The 18249-nt window shown below is 44.2% G+C and overlaps 1 protein-coding gene across 1 annotated transcript in view; it reads right to left on the bottom strand.

Moving 5' to 3' along the window:
- LOC306713214 (cadherin-4-like) overlaps nt 1–18249 on the bottom strand; it is a gene marked incomplete at both ends in the record, with an annotated part of 215435 nt that overhangs the window by 40464 nt on the left and 156722 nt on the right. Inside the window, one exon of the mRNA XM_079182862.1 lies at nt 14319–14516. Within this exon, the coding sequence (XP_079038988.1) occupies nt 14319–14516 (198 nt within the window). The remainder of the gene's footprint in view (nt 1–14318; nt 14517–18249) is intronic.

The raw sequence follows: 18249 nt of genomic DNA on the forward strand, positions 1-18249 counted from the left end.
GAACCCACAAACCACGGAAGGAATGCTTATAAAAATACTGTGAGACAGACATTTCCTTGAATCAGTCTGCGTTTGGTTACACAAAACCTTCAATTTCAAAGACGATTTAAAGGAAAGTGTCCTTTCAACTTGAATCACCTCGCAGCTTTGTGCATTACATCTTTCAGACAGCTTCAAACGATTGGGAGGCCGCCTCTGTTTGGAAATAGAATACACCTCCAGTTTAAAGATGAATGAAGAGCCATTTATTACTGGAAGGTTTTAAATAAAGAAAAAGGGAGATATACATTTAGACCATATATATATATTCAGCATTCTTATGAATGCATGTGTTGATATTGTGACAAATGCAACTTAGTAAAAACAAAACAGTGCCACGAACTGGAGCAACAAGCTGCTTTGAGTCGGCGGTTCCAGAAAATCGTCAAAGTAAAGTTGTGCATGATCTACACAAACATGAAAAGAAACATACAGACACACACAGGCCTGTCATGAGAGTGCCAATTAGGTGTGTCGTAGTGTCGTAGTGCACTGTCTCACTGTCAGTGAGCAGAAACAGTCACTCGCAGACAGCGATGTAACAGCAAACCCCCAAAGAGCTGAAAGCCAGGCCTTCCACGGCTCTAAAGCCCAACAAACAGGGACAGCGACTCCAAACACAAACGCCGACAGGAACAAACGGAGAGATGTGTTCCTTCAACAGTACAGTAAAGCCTAACAGGCAGGCGTGAAATACCGGTATTGGCCAACAGGTCACAAACAAACTGGGTAACTCTGAAGAGAAGGAGCCTCTACAAGAGAAAGGTTTTTAGGTGGCGTTGCATATCACATGCAAGCTGTCTGTCAAATGCTCTGGTGTGCACGCACAAAGATAAAAAAGACACTTTGTGTGTTTTCCTGTGAGTCAGCAAAGTGTCTGCATTAAAAGCTTTCCTGTAGCCTTTTTAAAACACAGACTTTTGCTCAGGCTTTGATGATGAGCATTGTATCTCTTCAAAAGGTAGCACGGGATTGATGTTGAGTATGTCAGTCTGAAGTTGGGATTTTCAAAAAAAATGCACTTACTAACTTAAAAATGAAACAGAAACTGCATAACATCTTGTGTTCACAGCTGGGGGACGACTGCGTGAACAGACGTACCTGCATGTGTGAATGAGAGACCCTGTTAAATTGGTGAGAATGATGTACGTTTTCGCTAGCGGTGTGTCTCTTGGGATGGCGATGTCTGCTGGTTCTTGGTCAACAAGTTAGTCCGGACTGAAATATCTCCAAAATTAGTGGATGTTTTGCCGCTTTGTACCCACATTCATGGTCCCTAGAGCAGAGCTTCCCCCGACCTTTCCTCTAGAACCACCATCAGGTTGACATTTGTGGTTTTGAGTCAAATGTCTCAACCAGCTATTGGATATCAAAAGGATTATCATGAGAACTCAAGTCGAACTAACAATGATTTGTAATAACTTTTGGTGATCCATCATTTTCCATCAATTGCGATATCAGAATTTTGATTTGTCTTATTTTGAGCTTGTTGCTCATTAGCAAATGCTGGCGTGCTAACAAAAAGGTAAGTTGGTGAACATGGTCTGCTGTATTCCTGCTGAACGTCGGCATGTAGGTTGCTCTGCTAAGTCCCAGCTTGTTTAATCTCAATGTGTGTCCTCTCCTGCTCCCCTTAATCACCGCTATTGTGTTTCAACACAGCCAAAGTCATGATTTACAACGCCGGTATTATGCGATCGACTGTATTGACGTTTCAAAATGAATGATCCCAATGTTAGTTAGAAAGTTGGGATTTTCACTCTTACTGCCACACGGCTCCTCGTCATGCATAGACAGTCTCATTGCTTTTGAAAAGCTCAGTTTTTCAGAACTAAAATGCAAAAAATACCATTTTCAGATTTTCAGCAGGGACGGAGAGGACAGCGGAACAAAATAAAAGATGCTTTTTTATGATTTATCCGGCTTAGTGGCCGATGTGAGTGTGTGACAGCGTAATGAAGAGATAGTGTGCTTTTGTGTCATTTGAATGATAGCTAGAACTGAACGCAGGTGAGATTATTAAAAGACCTTCCTCCACATTAGCAAAAAATAACATGGAGTAATGGAAGTTAAGCAGTGAATGACTTTTCCAATTATTGCACTGTGAAAGGAGCCTGGTCTTTAATAGTGCCGGCTTATGGCAAATTAGAGGTGCTATTCTCCCTGGACGTAACAATGGAACGACTCGCCCTCCACACTCCCCCCCTTCCAGGCAGGGAGAATGAAAATAAGGCAGCCATTGTGGTGGCAGACAAAGAGCGGCCGCACCCCTTAGCTTTGGCTTTGCAGGGTTAGAGTGTGAGGGCTACCGTCTCACTCTCTCTCTCTCTTTCTCTCTCTTTCATTAGGGGATTGATTAAATTGTGAAATCGGGAGTGTGATGGATGCATGAATGACTTCTCCAGTCGCTCCCCCAGGCTTTGACAAGGACAATATCAAGGACCCCCTGTTACTCCCTTTTCCTCCCTCGTCCCTTCATCCCCGGGAAACCCAATCTGGGTAATTAGAGGAAAGAGTGTTGGCGACTTGTAGGAGGGAGAGGGGTGACAGTGGCACAAAATCTGCTGCTATTGCACTTTCCCCAGCCATTTACCCCCCCCCCCCCCCCCCCCCCCCCCCCCCCCATACACACACACACACACCTACACACATACTTTTGTACTGTTTTCAAACACCCCTTTCTCCCCGTCCCCATCCCTCTTTTTCTCCCTCTCGCTTTCTAAATCCATCAGGCTGCAGCGAAGGGGAGAAATGCAGACTAGAGGAAAAATGGAGGGAAGAAAGAGCGAGGAGAGTGCGAGTAAGGGGGGGAAAAATGAAAGTGGCTGTGAATTGACTGCATCAGCAAAACTCCGTGGCAGAGCGTGAGCCCTTTTGGCTGGAAACCTGGAAACAGGAAGTTCAGAGAAGTTGCCAGGACTTGTTTGACAGGACATCCGCTTTGCAGGATGGATCTATAATTGTGAGAAAGAGGAGATTTTCCTCCCCGGACAAGACATGAGACCATTGTGGGATCCTATGCTGCTGCTGGGGGGGGGGGGGAATGGTCTCACATTGTCTTTTTCAATAAAGTCAGTTACATCATTGGATGAACACATTTCCAGTGGACACAGCTGAAGGGCTGTTCCTCCCAAGCCAACAGAGGCAAACACCTCGGGGGTATCATGAGGTAAACAGATGTCTAAGCACCCAGATGTGAGTGGAAAACCGGAGGAGGAAAGGTGTTCAGGTAGAGGCGGGAGCAGCGTGCACGTTTGATGTCCACTGGAAGCGTGACAAAACGGGGCCGCTCCCTGCCAAGCCAGCCCCTGCCAAGCATGGGCAGAAACTGAAGAAGGGCTGGACCCTGTCATGCTGCTGCTGGGTGTTTTTGAAAAGTTGCACATTCACGTGTACATGCACGCAAACACGAAGACAACCACGCACACTGGTGTGCACACACACACACACACACACACACATACACACACACACACATGGATGCACTGCAGCCTCTAAGTGTGTGTCAGAATGCTTCCCAGGATGTTCTGGCTCCCACTAACCAAGCGAGGGATTCTGCTTGGCAAACTCCACCACAGCAAGAGTCCAGCTGTCATGTTGACAAATGGACCTTGGAAGAGTGAAGAGGTGTGTGTGTGTGTGTGTGTGTGTGTGTGTGTGGAGCCATGCATCTGTGTGTATGTGTGTTGCTCGAGCCCAAGCACGTGCATCACCAGGATGACACACAGATGGCTGGTGTGCATTTGTTTTTTTTGGGGGGGGGGGGGTTTCAAAAGCAGCTGGCTTGTCATTCATTGATTGATGCAGATCAGAAAATGGATCACAGGCAGCTGAGGTTAGTTTCTGAGAACCTCGCTCTATTCCCGGAAGTCCTCATGAAAACACAGCTGAAAGTCCAGAAATGCATCACCCGCCCCAGCAGCTTGGCTTGACGTTGAGTCCTCTCTAAAGTGAGAACCCAGACTACGTAGCAACCAGAACAAATCGCCTCGTATAAAGAAGCGTTTTGCACGGCCTCGGATGAACCATAACACTGTCCACAGTTTGCCGCGATTTCGTGCGCTGTGCAAAGGAGCTATGCATCACTCTGGTTTTATGAACAATGTGGGATGCTAAAGCTTTAATAGAGCGTCGGGAAGGAAATGTTCCTTTTCTCCCAAAAATGAAGAGCAAATAAAAATGTGTGCACAGCATCAGGGAGCGTTGGCCAGAAATACTCATAAGTGAGAAGCAAAGAGCAAAAAAACCTGCAAAGTTAAAGAACGAGTTATAAAATACCGGCAACTTTTCATCCGGTGCTAAACTGTTTATCTCGAGAGCTGTTTCATCTTGAGATGCAGCATTTCATTGCACTGTGAGGCATTTTATTACACATGTGCACAGCGGTGATGTATGCTTGCTTGCACCCAATCTTAATGTGTGTTTGTCTGTGCTCCTCCGTGTGTGTGTGTGTGTGTGTGTGTGTAGGTGTGTGTGTGTGTGTTAGGGCTTTTACCAGCGTTCAAAAACATGATCACCCCATGACAGTTTTCATTATACTTGCATGAATAGATTGTGACTGAGGCCTTTCGTTTTAAATGACAAAGTAAATAGGATAAGATTATTCTGGTGCAGGCCTGGATTTTGATTTTTACCTCCAGGAAAGAAAGCGCCAAAGAGAGAAAAATAGAAAATTACAAGCACATTAAGTGAGATTAGAATTTTACATCACATGACATCCAAAAGCGCTTCGATTCAATTCAATCTTACGACTAAGGACTCCCCCCCCCCCCACCTCGCAATTACTCTTTTCTTCCATTTGCTTTAAAGGCTGCTGCTTTGTGTTGAATCAGATTTAATTTGGTAGGTCTGTCTCTGAGGCAAACATTACTGAGCACAGGTGGCAGGAAAGTATTACCCGATGGGACAACTGCCATGCATTGCATGTCTTTCTTCTTCTTCTTCGCTGTCTGTCTTTCTGCATGATTTCCTCTGAACCTACTTCTCTCTGCGGTCATTCTGTCTGCCTGCCTGCCAGCGACGTGTCCTTTCTATTTGACCGACCTTCTCATATCACCAGCAATCACTGCCACCCTCGGTCCCCCAGCTTCGTCACCGGGTCCCCAGCTCCCTGAGCCCGCTCCGTCCCCTTTTCCGAATACCGTTCTTCCAATTTCACTGCACATTATTTTTTCATGTCTTGAGAGGAAAAGAGATTCTTGGCTCTCCTTCATCCTACTGATCCACAGGGTCGCCGAGGCCAACCTCCAGGGGACCAGACAGAGGCTGTTTGTTAAGCTGTTATTTATCTCCTTCATAAAGTCCTCCTCATCTCCTATTAAAGAGCCCACAACTGTTGCCCTTGACTCACACATAACTCTTGTGTCTTTTGGTGAGATGATTTACCGTTTAATTTAACACCAACTGAACCCAGGAGGGAGCCTGTCTGATGTCATATCAGAGAGGAATGTGTTGGGATGGGGGGGGGGGGGGGATTTGTGAACATGTGTATGTGTTTATCTCTATGTGTGTGTGTGTGCATCTGTGCTGTCTGTGCCTGTGTGAGTGAGTGGGTGGCTGAGCCAATTTGATTTTTTTTTGTGTAGTTTGTTTTGTTACTGTAAAGCCTAAGAAGTAGCAGCTCTGGGGTTGGTGTGCGCAACAAGGCCACGGCTTAATCGTTCTCTTTAAAAAAAAAAACAAGACCGTGGCGGAGAGAATGTCTGATGAACATGTTTACCGGGACTTCACGCCACTAATTTCAAAATAATGAGATATTAAACAGTGAAAATTACATTTCAGTCTCACTTCCCTGAACACAACAGAAAAACAAAGGGCACATGCTCTTGACAAATATATAAATGTAGTAACAATTAGTTTCTCTTGTCAATACCAGGAGATGGTAGGAGACTACATTTCCTGGGGCTGATAAATGTAATTACATTGATCTCACTAATTGAATTAGAGGAAAGTAAATGAAGTTCATAAGGTATTTGCTATATGCCAAGACGAGACTACAGTATAAAGAGTGGGGGAGTCTGGCTTTTAGGGAACGAGTGGATCGTTGTGGAGAAAAGAGAATCAGAAACAAAGCGTGCAGATATTGAGCCGTCCATAAAGCCATCCCTTTCCTATGCCCTCGATCGCCTCCTTGCGTGCGGCACTAACGTGCCCACACATGCTCATCTTTTCTCTTAGAGACCCGAGTCACACGCTATGCAGAAGAAGGTCAAATTGCTTTTATGTTCAAATGTTTCATTAATGATTTGACTTGTCAAAAAAAAGACAGGAGCGAGCATGTTCCTCTATCACAAAGACTCCATTAGCAAGAGTAACAATGTAAAGCACTCTCAACTTCTTCTGGTGTCTTACAGACGTCCCCTAGCGGTCACTAGAGCAGACTTTCTGTTTTTTAAATAAATGAACAGTCATATCTGAATACTTCCATTTTACGCTTGCATGCGCCAAGGGGTGATGGCCATGAAGAAGAGGTAATATCTGAGATTATGGGATGTTATTGTCATTTTACTGTGAACAAGACAAATTATCTACAGCCACGCTGGCGGCTCTGTGAGACTGAACTTAAGCAGAGTGATGCTTTGAGCACATCTCAGTTTAGAGCGTTACCATGAACAGAATGTCTTTAGAAATGTTTATATTATTATTTACATTTTCATTATTTACATTATTATTTTCATTTTCATTCTGAAGCAAATAAAAAAAAGGTTAAGGGATCACCAAACTTATTACAATACATCTTATGGGTTTTGTAAATGTTCATGGCAAGACACGCTGGTGTTATCAAACTTACACAATTCTGCATTTCATGGCTGAAAATGGCTCCAAACCCAATCTATGGTATCAGCCCTCAATGAATGTCAACACCCTGGACGTAGGCTCAGACCTGGGGGGGGGAAGTTACACTTCGACTAAAATCCAAGAATGTTGACTGCTGCTGGTGGCGCTAGAGTAAAAGTCAGGGGATCAGCAAAGTCAGTAGGCTTCGTCCGCTGGGGATCACAAATAACTGCATCACATTTCAAGGCAATCCATCTGAAAGGTGTCAAGATATTTTAGTCAGGACAAAAATGGCGGACCTTACCGACCAACCGGCCAAAACAACATTGCCACCCATGGAGCGGTGGAGCTAGCATGGCTTTAAAAGAGAGTATCAGTGAGTATCAAACTGAACATATGGCCAAATGATTTGCAACGTCTCCGAACAGGGGTTGCTTGTGCTGATAGAAAACTCACAGCTGGGGTTAAGTAAGGAAATACCTTGTGTGAGTTCTTCAGGAGAGGGGAAAATCAAACAAAAAGCCAAGAGTTTAAACTAGCCAAGATGTGTTACCGAGTAAAACAAAGAGCAAATTAGATGCTGACCCAACTGTTTGCGCTCTTCCCCCAGAGTACGCCAAGGTCTCTCCCTCCTTATTTTCCTCCCTCCTCATACTTTATAGGAGGTCCACCCCGATCCGAAAGAAGTTTATTGTTTCTTTCTTTTCTTCCCCGGCTTGATTGTGCTTATGTAGTAGGTGTGCGAAGAGTGAGCGTATGCGTGTTGAAGTTGTATGCCTGCCAAGAAAAAAGGACCTTAACAGTGCAGAAGAACACGGAAAGAATACAAGACCAAACATAGCCCCCAACAAAATATGCTTGAATACATATACAGCAGTGCACATCCTGTATAGTTCATGCGCTTGATAGACTTAGTGTGACCACACATTTCAGTGTTTTCACAGCCTGAATTTATTAAGCCCAGAAAATGAGTTCTGTGCAGCTCAACGTTTGGTAAAGCGTTCCATATGGGCAGCAATGCGGTTCCCTAGGGACCGAGCTCTGGATCGGACTGTGATCCTTAAATACTTGCATCCCAATGTTCGCCATCCTGCGGTTCCTCTGGCGGACTAGGTTCAAAAAAAAGAAAACAACAAGATGGTATCCTGTTTTTTCTGCCTCAGCCTTTTCTTCTCTTTGTTCAGGGATAAAGCAGAAATGCGACCAAACAAAACCCCAAACAATGAGCATATATAAAAAGGCAACAACGGGACACGTGCGCTTTGCTGATCCTTTGTTTGGCTGCCTGCGTAGGGACAAGTCATTTCTCTCTGCTTTGCTTATGCATGTGTATGTTTGTTTGCGATTGAGTGCGTGTGCTTGTGAGCGTGTGACTCAGCAGGAGGGAGTGGAAGAGGAGACCGGAGCGGTGCGGTGCTGGTGTTGGCTGGGTTGCGGGTGACTCAAGGGAAGAGGCCGTGAACGGCAAATTCTCCGGGAAGTCTATCAGACCTAAACACAAACACAGACGTGCCTCTAATCCCGGTCTAGCCCTACATTCCCCCTTCTCGCTTCCTTTTCTTCTCTTTCTGTTGCTTTCTCGGATTATACCCACCCGCCTTTGTCTCCCCCTCAAAAATTCTCCAATGCAATCATCTCCAGCTCACTTGTACACTACGTAGCTTTTTGTCCCTCCTTTTCTTTCAGATTGTTTTTTTTTTGTGTGTCTCTCTTTTCTCCGTCTTTGTGTTTTTGTTGTCGCCGTGTTTGTCAGTGAAGCAGAGCAGTCATTAATCACTGGTAAACGCATGCAGACACGACTCAGGGAAACGCTTTCCTCAACGCGCTCCGCGGAGAGAGATGCAGAAACTGGAGCACAGGTGCTGCAGCGGGTACAGTAAACACCGCCAGATGCACTGCGACGCACATCAAATCAGATACAAATGTCGGTGTTTTTGCGAGCAGTTTAACATCCGGGCTCTGTTTTACTAGACATATTCTCTGAAGCGACTACCAACAAATAAATTGCCTTCAACAAATTACTGGTACAAACGACATGTCAATACAAGTGCAGGATATGAGATGGACCTCTTTCTCTTCATATCAGTCAATAAAGGGCTTTAGACAAGTACCCATTTATTTGTCTTATTGCTCTCGCAGATGCTTATTCTCTTTATGGTATTGCTGTCAATAATGCCCTGTGATTATTGAAGGATGCAGCCACCCTTTGGTGAAATATCTGGCTTCTCTGTCTCAAGGACAGCCGGCAGGCAGAAAAGAAAAGAAAAATGTTCTTCCAAAAAAAATATTCTCCAATACAACATTTCCACATCCCCTTTTCCCAGCTCCCAAAAGTCTTGTCTCTCGACAACAGGTTTCAGAAGAGAAGAGAAGCTGAACAGAGGATCCTAAACTTTGGAACAGCCTCTTCCCCATTCCATCAGATCTGCTGAATCTGAAACTCATTTCTATGGGTTTTATAAATGCTCTGTTAGCCTCCAGTTTGGTTCATTTTGCGTATGTCTACTTGTTTTTGTATGTGTGTATTTCCTCCCACATGTGATGCACTTTGTAACTGTGTGTTTTAAAAAAGTGTTCTACGGCACATCCTAATTATTACAGAAGTCAAATTATTGTTTTATAAAAGAAGAGAGGAGACTGAGGACAAGGACAAAAATGATGCAATGGATTAATAACTGAAAATAGATGGTTGATGGATGAAAAGAGGCTAATGCGGCGAGAAATAATTGTTCATCAAATATGACGCTACAGCCAGTATCCTTCCAGCCTCGGTTACAATGAAGACAACGGAGGGAGTTAGCTTGCCTGGCTGGCTCCATCCAAAGGGAACAACACCTGCCAACCAGCTCTTCTATATATATATCTATAGCTTGTTAATCAACACAAGAGATCGTGTTGTTTAGTTACGTGGTTGGATTCATTTTTACAGACATCTATAGCAAAGAGTGTGTTCAGCGTATGCAAGTACATTTTTGTATCTTACTTGTTTTTTTGTCACCGAATCCTTCCTTATATTGTCTTAATAACTTGTCTCGTTGCCTAAAACAAAGCACCGTTTTGAAACGTGTAACCACTTCATAGCCAAGTGCTGGCTAGGCTCGAGAGAAGCTCCGCACTGCAGGGTTAATTTTATGTTGTGTACAAGACTAATTCAATAAAAACAAGTAATTCTCTCAACATTTTGTCCAAAGAATGTGTGAGTGGAGATGTTGTGTGTGTTGTTGCCAGGGATGTGGATAGCGGCCAGTCCATCAGAGGAGTGGAAGTAGCTGCAGTGCTGACCGAGGCTTTTTCGATGGCTGCCTACCTTGTGAAGAAAAATACATTTGTCTTCGTTTGACCCACAGTCTCTTGTCAATATTTGGCTATTTTTTTTTGACGTGTGTATATATACTCCATCTATCTAGATCCATTGATAATAGACCGGCAGATGGATGGAAGGATAGATAGCCCTGTATGGATACCTAACCATTCTCGATATAGATGGAAAAATAGTCTCCACTTATAGCATAGAGATAGAATTTGTATTAAGTGTTGCAGCTAAACACTGTTTGTTACGTATCAACCCTTAAACCCTAAAAGTTCTGCCACTAACGGTGCAATTGTACCAGACCGGTAGAAGCAAACTTCACGTCTTCATTTGTTAAAGAGATGTGTATGTTGCTTGTATAAAAAAATAGATTGATCTAAATAAAATATTTTTAAAATGACTAAACCATAATGGGTTGTGGCCCGCTCTCCGCTAAACCCCTGATTTCAGTCCTGATGCTACGCTAGGTTATCTTTGGCTGTAGCTTCATATTTAAAGGATCATCTAACTCGCACTGATAAAACAAATAAGCACATTTCCCAAAAGTATTCCTATAAATGTTGAATAATTACACATTTTACACCAATGTTATCCGTGTTAATTGACAGATACAGTTTTTAAAAAACTTCTCTCTTCAACGTGGTCACATGATCTCACCTTCACCGGCAACTCTGACCCCCCCCCCCGTTATTATCTCACAAACGAGAGTCAGCGAACAGCAGAATGAAGAACGCATTTCACTGGACAAACATTTATTCATACCTCGTCTCGCTCCTCGGCTAAACTGTTGTTTCATCGGGGTTTTGTTCACTTTTTCTGCTGACGGCTGTTCTAATAGAGGGTTAAGGGAGTTGGGTGGGGGTGGTGGTGGTGGTGTGGGGGTGGCTACGTTGAGTCTTTATTTACCCGAGCAGAAGAAATCGATGCCTCTCTGCCGTAGGAGAAGTGTGCGGATCAATGGGAGGTTTCAAAAAGCCTCTGTGAAAAATCAATGTCCCTTACATGCTATTGATGGCTGTTTGGCCGCAGAAGACAGAGAACGACAGCCAACACCTGTTTATTGTGAAAAATGACTCGCACCGCTTTTTGTTTTCAGTCTTTCTGGGTCTTTTCCTCTCTTTAATTTCTCGAAAAACAGTCTTCCTCAACATAGCTGTCTTTGAAGGACTTTATTTGTCTTTCTGTTAAAACGTGTGCACCACTCACACCTAACTATTGTAAGCAGAGATGAGTAGGGTCTCTGTTTCAGTGCATGTACTAAAGGAACTTGGTGGAGTAGTTTTAAAGCAGCAGACTGCTTTTTTACTGCTTTACTCATTCATTTTACTCCGTTACATCTGGATACATTCATTGCACTACTTTTATTAATTCACTGTTTTATGCATGTATGCACATTATGGCACATTAGGCTGGTGGTCTGCTGATGCCAGGTCTAACTCACTTCCTCTCTGCCTACTATTTTAGCTTTTCAAGCGCAGCACAGCTGTCCATCATTCTGGGAGGACAAAAAAAACAATGGAACATCTGTGACGCTAATGGCAAGCTACATCCAGTGCAGCTCTCTGACACTAGAGGCTGATAAGGTCTAATATTAAGCCCTGGAGTTACAGCATGCGCACGACACCGCTCGGTGTACAGTGGGAGAGTGTGAAGCAATTATTTCAGAGCCGCTATTAATAAAGAAGCAGTCAATAACATGTCGTTGAGCTCCGACACCATCAAGGCTTTAGAGAGCAGTGGGAGTACAGTCCTGCCAAGACTTTACCTAAGCAGTCAACATTTCCCTCGAGCCATGTCAGGCTGCGAGCTCACAGGCCAGTCAGCGGGGCCTCTGTCCTGACACCCGCCCGATCCGGTGCCGGCCTGATCAAAGTGACAGTGCTGCAGACCCGCGGAGATACAGGTGAGGGCTGCTGTCACCGGGCCTGTCCAACCGATGGCAACTTGGTCAGGGCAGAGAGAAAAGCGGCAGGACGGCGGGGGAAGTCCGCTGCCTGCACGTCACTCAGTGCTGCGCTGGATGACAGAACAGCCCATTAGGGAAAGGGACCGACTTCACAGGCCATTAGGGGAGGCATCACACAGCCACAGCACACAGAGCACTGAGTAATGGCCACAGTTCGAGGGAGACAGGAGACGAGACGAGAGACAGCAAGACCCCGAGCTTTCCGTTGCAAGATGCTCCTTATAAAGCTTGAAATTGTTATTAACACGTTAAATGACGTTGAATGAGAGTGAAAAATACCTATGACTTAGCATGGCTTTTTGGTCGTTGTTGTTTTGACTGAGATTTGACTGACGGAAATGAAACATAAGCAAACTATTCTCGAAGGAGGACTAAAGAGGTTGCAATAGTGGACTAAACGTATAAACAATAAGTATGGCAAAAATCATTCCCATGCCATCCAACACCCCGGAGCCGTCTCCTTGTTAAAATCTCTCGTTCTCAGTATGGCCCTGCATGCCCTCCGGTCATCATTAACGAGAAAGACGGGAGCCTGAGAGGCCAACAGAGGCATCAACACGCATCCCTTCTCCACTGCTCCGAACGCTCCGCCCTCAGCAATCCACCAGCCCGAGACAGACTTATTTACTGCACAAAGTGGATTGTGTTTGGCTGCACACTATACTTCCAAATGTGCCTTTGATACCCACTCTCTCTCTCTCTCTCTCTCTCTCTCTCTCTCTCTCTCTCTCTCTCTCTCTCTCTCTCTCTCTCCCTGCCTCTCTCCCTGCCTCTCTCTCTGACTCTGACCAGCTCATTCCAACAGCAGAACTGTCCGACCACTTTATGACGTAGCACCACTGAAGTGCTCGGCGGGGCGGAGATGAGAGTGCCACACTCTGCCAATCCAGCTCCGAAAACAAAGACTTACAAACTCTCAGTTCTTTGATTGATAGTTTTGTTTCACTGTGAAGAAAAGGATCATAAAAAAAAAAAAAAAGAAAAAATAAAGTATCTTCAAGCAGCTCCCCAGGCTGTTCCCCGGGGATTGGATAAAACCCGGTAGAAAAACAAAGACCAGAAACAAAAGAAGACGAAAAAAATGCTTCTTTTGCACAATTTAAGACCCAAAAGAGATAAACTGTGAGAGTTTTGTAAACAGCGAGGAATAGCTGATGGCTAGATATTCCAGATAAAGACAGAAGGAAAGTGGGTGCAGGGAGTGAAGCAGTGGTCTCCTGCAATGATGCTTTTTGATGAATTACTGCACACACCACAAGCTTAAGAGTCTGGAGCTTTGCTATGAGAGAGACAAACTAAGCATTCTGTTGTGACAGAATCTCTGAATTTTAAGCACTCTGCGGCTCGAAGCCTTTGCACAACAACACATTTACACAAACCTTTATTTATTCATGTTTCTTTTTCTTCTCAGACAGGCTGGCACAGACTCGACCTCCAGCCCTCACCATGTTGTGTTGATATTTTGCACTTATCAAAACTAGCAGTTTTGCAGGAATCTAATATGCGGCGATGGGAGTCAGTTGTTGTTGCCACATACAAATCTCGACTCCTCGATGAGGACGGGTTTATTGAATAACGATTAGCCACCAGCAGCTGAGGTGTTACTATTTGTGTATTCCTGGTTCTTGAGACGTGGATGCAGTTTATTGTTCACGTCTTCACCTCCGATTCATCGGAGTTTACAGCATCGTGTCCTTACTGGGGCTTCGGGGACGAACTGCCGTCTTTTTGGGCCCGCAAATATCAGCTTTTCATAACTTTCTCTTTATGCGTCACAGGAGACTCAGAGTTACGGCTTCAGTGAAGATTCTGTGACAAATCGTATTGTTATAAAAGGAGCCATGAAAATAGTGACTGAACTTCAGGCAACCTTTCTGAAATGGCCCGATAAAGGGAAAAGAGGAGAAATAATCACTCTTTTCATTGTGCACCCAGCGGACGTCACACTGTGGGAGAGTTGAGCTGCTTAGCTGTTTTGGAGCCTGCCCTGTGCCTGATGGGAAAACTCCTCAAGGCCCAATGAGGGCTGTATAAATACCTTAAGATGTTGTGGTTATAACTAAACCAGGAGATTACAACATAATCATATGTGAGGATGTGGAGAGCAAACTCCCCCCCCCCACACACCACCACCAATCAGTGGGTTAGACGTGAAGTGGCCTCAAGAAATCCCTGCTGTATAATCAGAACAAATCAGTGACGCGGCACATCAGAACTGTCACTTACGCTGACGAGCATCTGAGGGAACGGTCCTCGAGAATTTTCCGCCACGTTGATTGGTGGGATCACCCAGTCCCTCTTCTGCCTCCGCAGACCCCTGGAGCTGTTCGGGCTGGAGCCTGAGAACATGATGACAGGAGGTGTTGCTTGGGACGCCTCCTTCCTCTCCTTTCCCTCTGCAACCTTCCCCTCTTCCTCTGTGACCTGTGAGACAAGACAACACACGGCTTTATTTAGAAGGCTGGACGTGCTTGTTAATGATAACAGGGACCGATGTGACGCCCGAAGCAGAGATTCACAGGACAAGAAACAACATTTCAGTAACGTTCATCAGGTTTAAACGGATTAAAAAATCTTTCTGACCCGTTGATGCCCGTGAATTCTTTTGTCATTGTGTGGCTATTGTGCATCTGTGATTTGTTTCTTGAACAAACAGTAACTCTGTCATCACTATAGCGGAAGAGAATGCATGATGTTGCTATGGAAACAGTGCGCTCTGGATCCACTGATTCACTCTTTCACTCACTCACTCACTCACTTACTCGCTGACTCTATAACTTACATGTTCGCAAAGAGTTAGTCTCTCTGCTAATTGGTTATTAAAAAGCTTGGCAACCAGAACAAGGATCATTCAAACACCTTCATGCTGCAACACTGCTCAGACACTCTGCGTGTAGAGTACTTTACAACAATGACTCTGCACAGTGTACGGTCAGAGCTAAATGTGGCAGGTGTGCATGAGTGTGAACATACTTAACGGATTCAGAAATACGACGCAGAGTCTTTGTGACGACATTATACGGGACACGGGAGTCATTAAATGTGTGGATTCTTTGACAAACCGAATGTGCATTTAGTTTGACTAAAGCTACCTTGATGCATCATACTTTGAATGTTAGCACTTGTGAATAACCTGCAAGTGTTTTCCAAAACCCGTCATCATCATAAGAAGGGAAAAAGGAGAAATTGCATCATATACTGTGTTAGGATTTAGTTTAGTGTTTTTTTTTTTAATCCATGTTTTGTCTCTCATTAAGTCTAATACATCTGTGTCAAAAATGCCTGAAATAATAATAATAACAAAAAAGGATGCTCTAACAAAAGTAGAATTTAAATGAATATATATATGTATTTAATAGACTAGTTTATTGTGTGCAGTGATGTTGAATAGGAGACTTTCAGAATTGGCCAAGAGTTGAACAAAAGGCATATAATTGATGTTTTAATTATTTTACCATATTAGGTGAAGCTACACAGCAATTAGGAAATTCATTAGAGTGAGAAAATAAAATCTAAATGCAATTTAAACCCTGCATGTTCTCTGAGCAAGCCTCCCTATTATTAATCACTGTGTTTGTTTGCTCTCATGTGCTTGATAAGTAGTTAACTGTGATATTTACAAAATCATGAAATATACTGTCTGCAGTGCGCCATATAAGCAACAAAAACTACGTTTTAAATGTTAAGTATCTTGTCCGGTTCATTTGTGTCTTCGTGCAGCAGGAACGAGCCGGACGCAGCACACACACGTGAAGTCTCTGTGAATCCTTTGTGTCTGAGGGTTTTGTATGTGCGCATGTATGTGGAAGAGACCATAAACTATGGATTTTGTCAACAGCAGGTATAAAACGCCTATTATCTCATACAGTATTCTGCCATCATACATTTCCCTCAGAGGCTCCCCTGCAGGCAGAGAGAAATGACCACCACAAACCTGTCTGTTTGAAAGATGCTCAAATATGGAACTTGAAAGGAGCCAATTTTCAATCTCCTCATGAACATTAACTCACCCATGAGTCAGAGGGGCTGCATCAAATGCCGAAGCTATCCGACGTATCACCTATACTAAATTAATGACCTCATGCGGAAATGCTGCAAAACACGTGGGTAGCAGCAAACACCAGTCATTGAACAAATACATTAAGAGGCCTTTAATTGTGTACCCCAGGGCCAGTTAGGGCACCCGAGAGCAGATAATCGATTTGCTTCTATATTCAAGCACATATTACACATATTGGCGCGTCAGTGTCAAGGTTACATAGGCTCCACCATCTCAAGGCCTACTTTTTAAACCACCACCTGATGAGTGTCCCGGGGGGCTGCAGTAGACGTGCTGTATGTAAGTGATATAAAGGTTATAATAAATTGGCAATCTGGAGAATTGTTCAACGGTGAGTTTACCAACATATCACAGGGTTACAAGCCAGTGAGAACATGTCAAGAAATCAGTCACAAACATGACTGCTGAAGCTGTGCATCAGTTGCACTCTCTGTCTCAATCTCGATCCCTTGCACCTCCCCCCCCCCACCCCCACCCCCACCCCCCTCCCTTTGCCCTTCTCTCGCAGTGTTATTGTTTTTCTCCGTCTCTCCTCCCAGTCAGCGGGTCTTGACAGCTTGTCTCAATAACAGTGATTCCATCGAGCACCGAGCTGCGTTGGGCTGTTGGTGCACCAGCAGGTAAAACAGCAGCACGGCACCTCACCCACCAAGAGCCTCGTACCACCAGGCCCCAACACGTGTCAATTCATTCAGGTTGTGTTCATACAAGGTGGTCCAATGACAATAATAGCAGTTCACGCTTTGTTGCAAGGTGTGCTCTGTATACACAGGGCTACGAATGCAAAATGCAAAAAAGCAACACTTGATCGTTAAAATGTATCAAACTGAATATGAAACATAGGAGTAGAAAGGGCTAAAAAGGTCATCCAGCCAGCTTTAATACAACCAGAAAATGATATATAGGCTATGTAAATACATGGCTGCAAATGTAAATGTGAATCAAGACTAGTATAATGTTCCAGCACCTAGTTCTCGCAGGTAAATAATGCAAAGATGCAGTCGAGCCCGGGGTCTGCTGTTTACATCTTTACCAGCAAAAACTTAAGCGATCATGAATATTGTGATTAGACATCTGTTTAAAGCGTCTTTTCTTGCTGGCCAAGGGAGTTTGTAGTCAATGTATTTGATTATGCGTCTGGTTGTGCATCAAGTAGCCTCGGAATTGATTCATACTGTAGATAGATGTAACTGTGACTAAATTACACAGGTGTTTGATGAATAGCTGGGTAAGGGTGGTGCTCAAACTGAAGACTCTAGAAGCCCGGGTGGAACGGCCGCGGCTCGCTGCGAGAGGGTCGGCGGTTCGATCCTTGGCTGCTACATGTCCAAGTGTCCCTGAGCAAGACACTGAACCCCCTAACTGCTCCCCGGGCGCTTCTCAGCAGCCCACTGCTCCCAGTAAGCTAGGGATGGGTTAAATGCAGAAGTCACATTTCGTATATGTGTATATGTATATGACAATAAAATCCTAACTTTCACTGCGCACCCTTACACAAAGAGAAGAGGTGGTGAGGTGGGGGGACAATTGGAAATCAGATGATAGAGAAACCAAACCGTTCAGTTTCATTACAGCAAATAGAACAGCGCAGGCAGAAAGTGAAAAATATACAGTATATGATTGCTCCGTGTGTGGGTTTACATGTCAGAGTACAAGAAAAATCTGGTCTCGTGAATTTGGGAGCACAAGAAAAAGAGGTTCAATCATCCCACATTTACATAATAATAGAGTAGTGGATTTAACACCTCTTCCAATTCTCCATTTTATTTTACTTCTGTGCAATACGTAGCCTTTACAGTTCCTCCCCAGCAGTTGACATTCGAGAATAAAAATAAAATACAACACAGGCGCAGGCTACAGTGTTGGAAGATGGCAATGGCTTCTGGCACATATTGAAAGTTTAGGGGTCCTGCACAATGCAGTCTATAAACAGTGTTCTCTCTTTATCTCTCTCTGTTTGTTCTTGCCTGGTCAACGTCCCTCAGAGGTTTGGCTTGTATCTGCCAGCGGAAACAATGCTTTCAAGGCTGACTTCATTAGATGGACGCCCAGGAGAAAAGCTTTTAAGGCTGCTTTAAAGAAAATGTGTCAGGTAAC

The sequence above is a fragment of the Pholis gunnellus genome, assembly GCF_910591455.1.
Source record: "Pholis gunnellus genome assembly, chromosome: 2".
Classification (NCBI taxonomy): domain Eukaryota; kingdom Metazoa; phylum Chordata; class Actinopteri; order Perciformes; family Pholidae; genus Pholis; species Pholis gunnellus.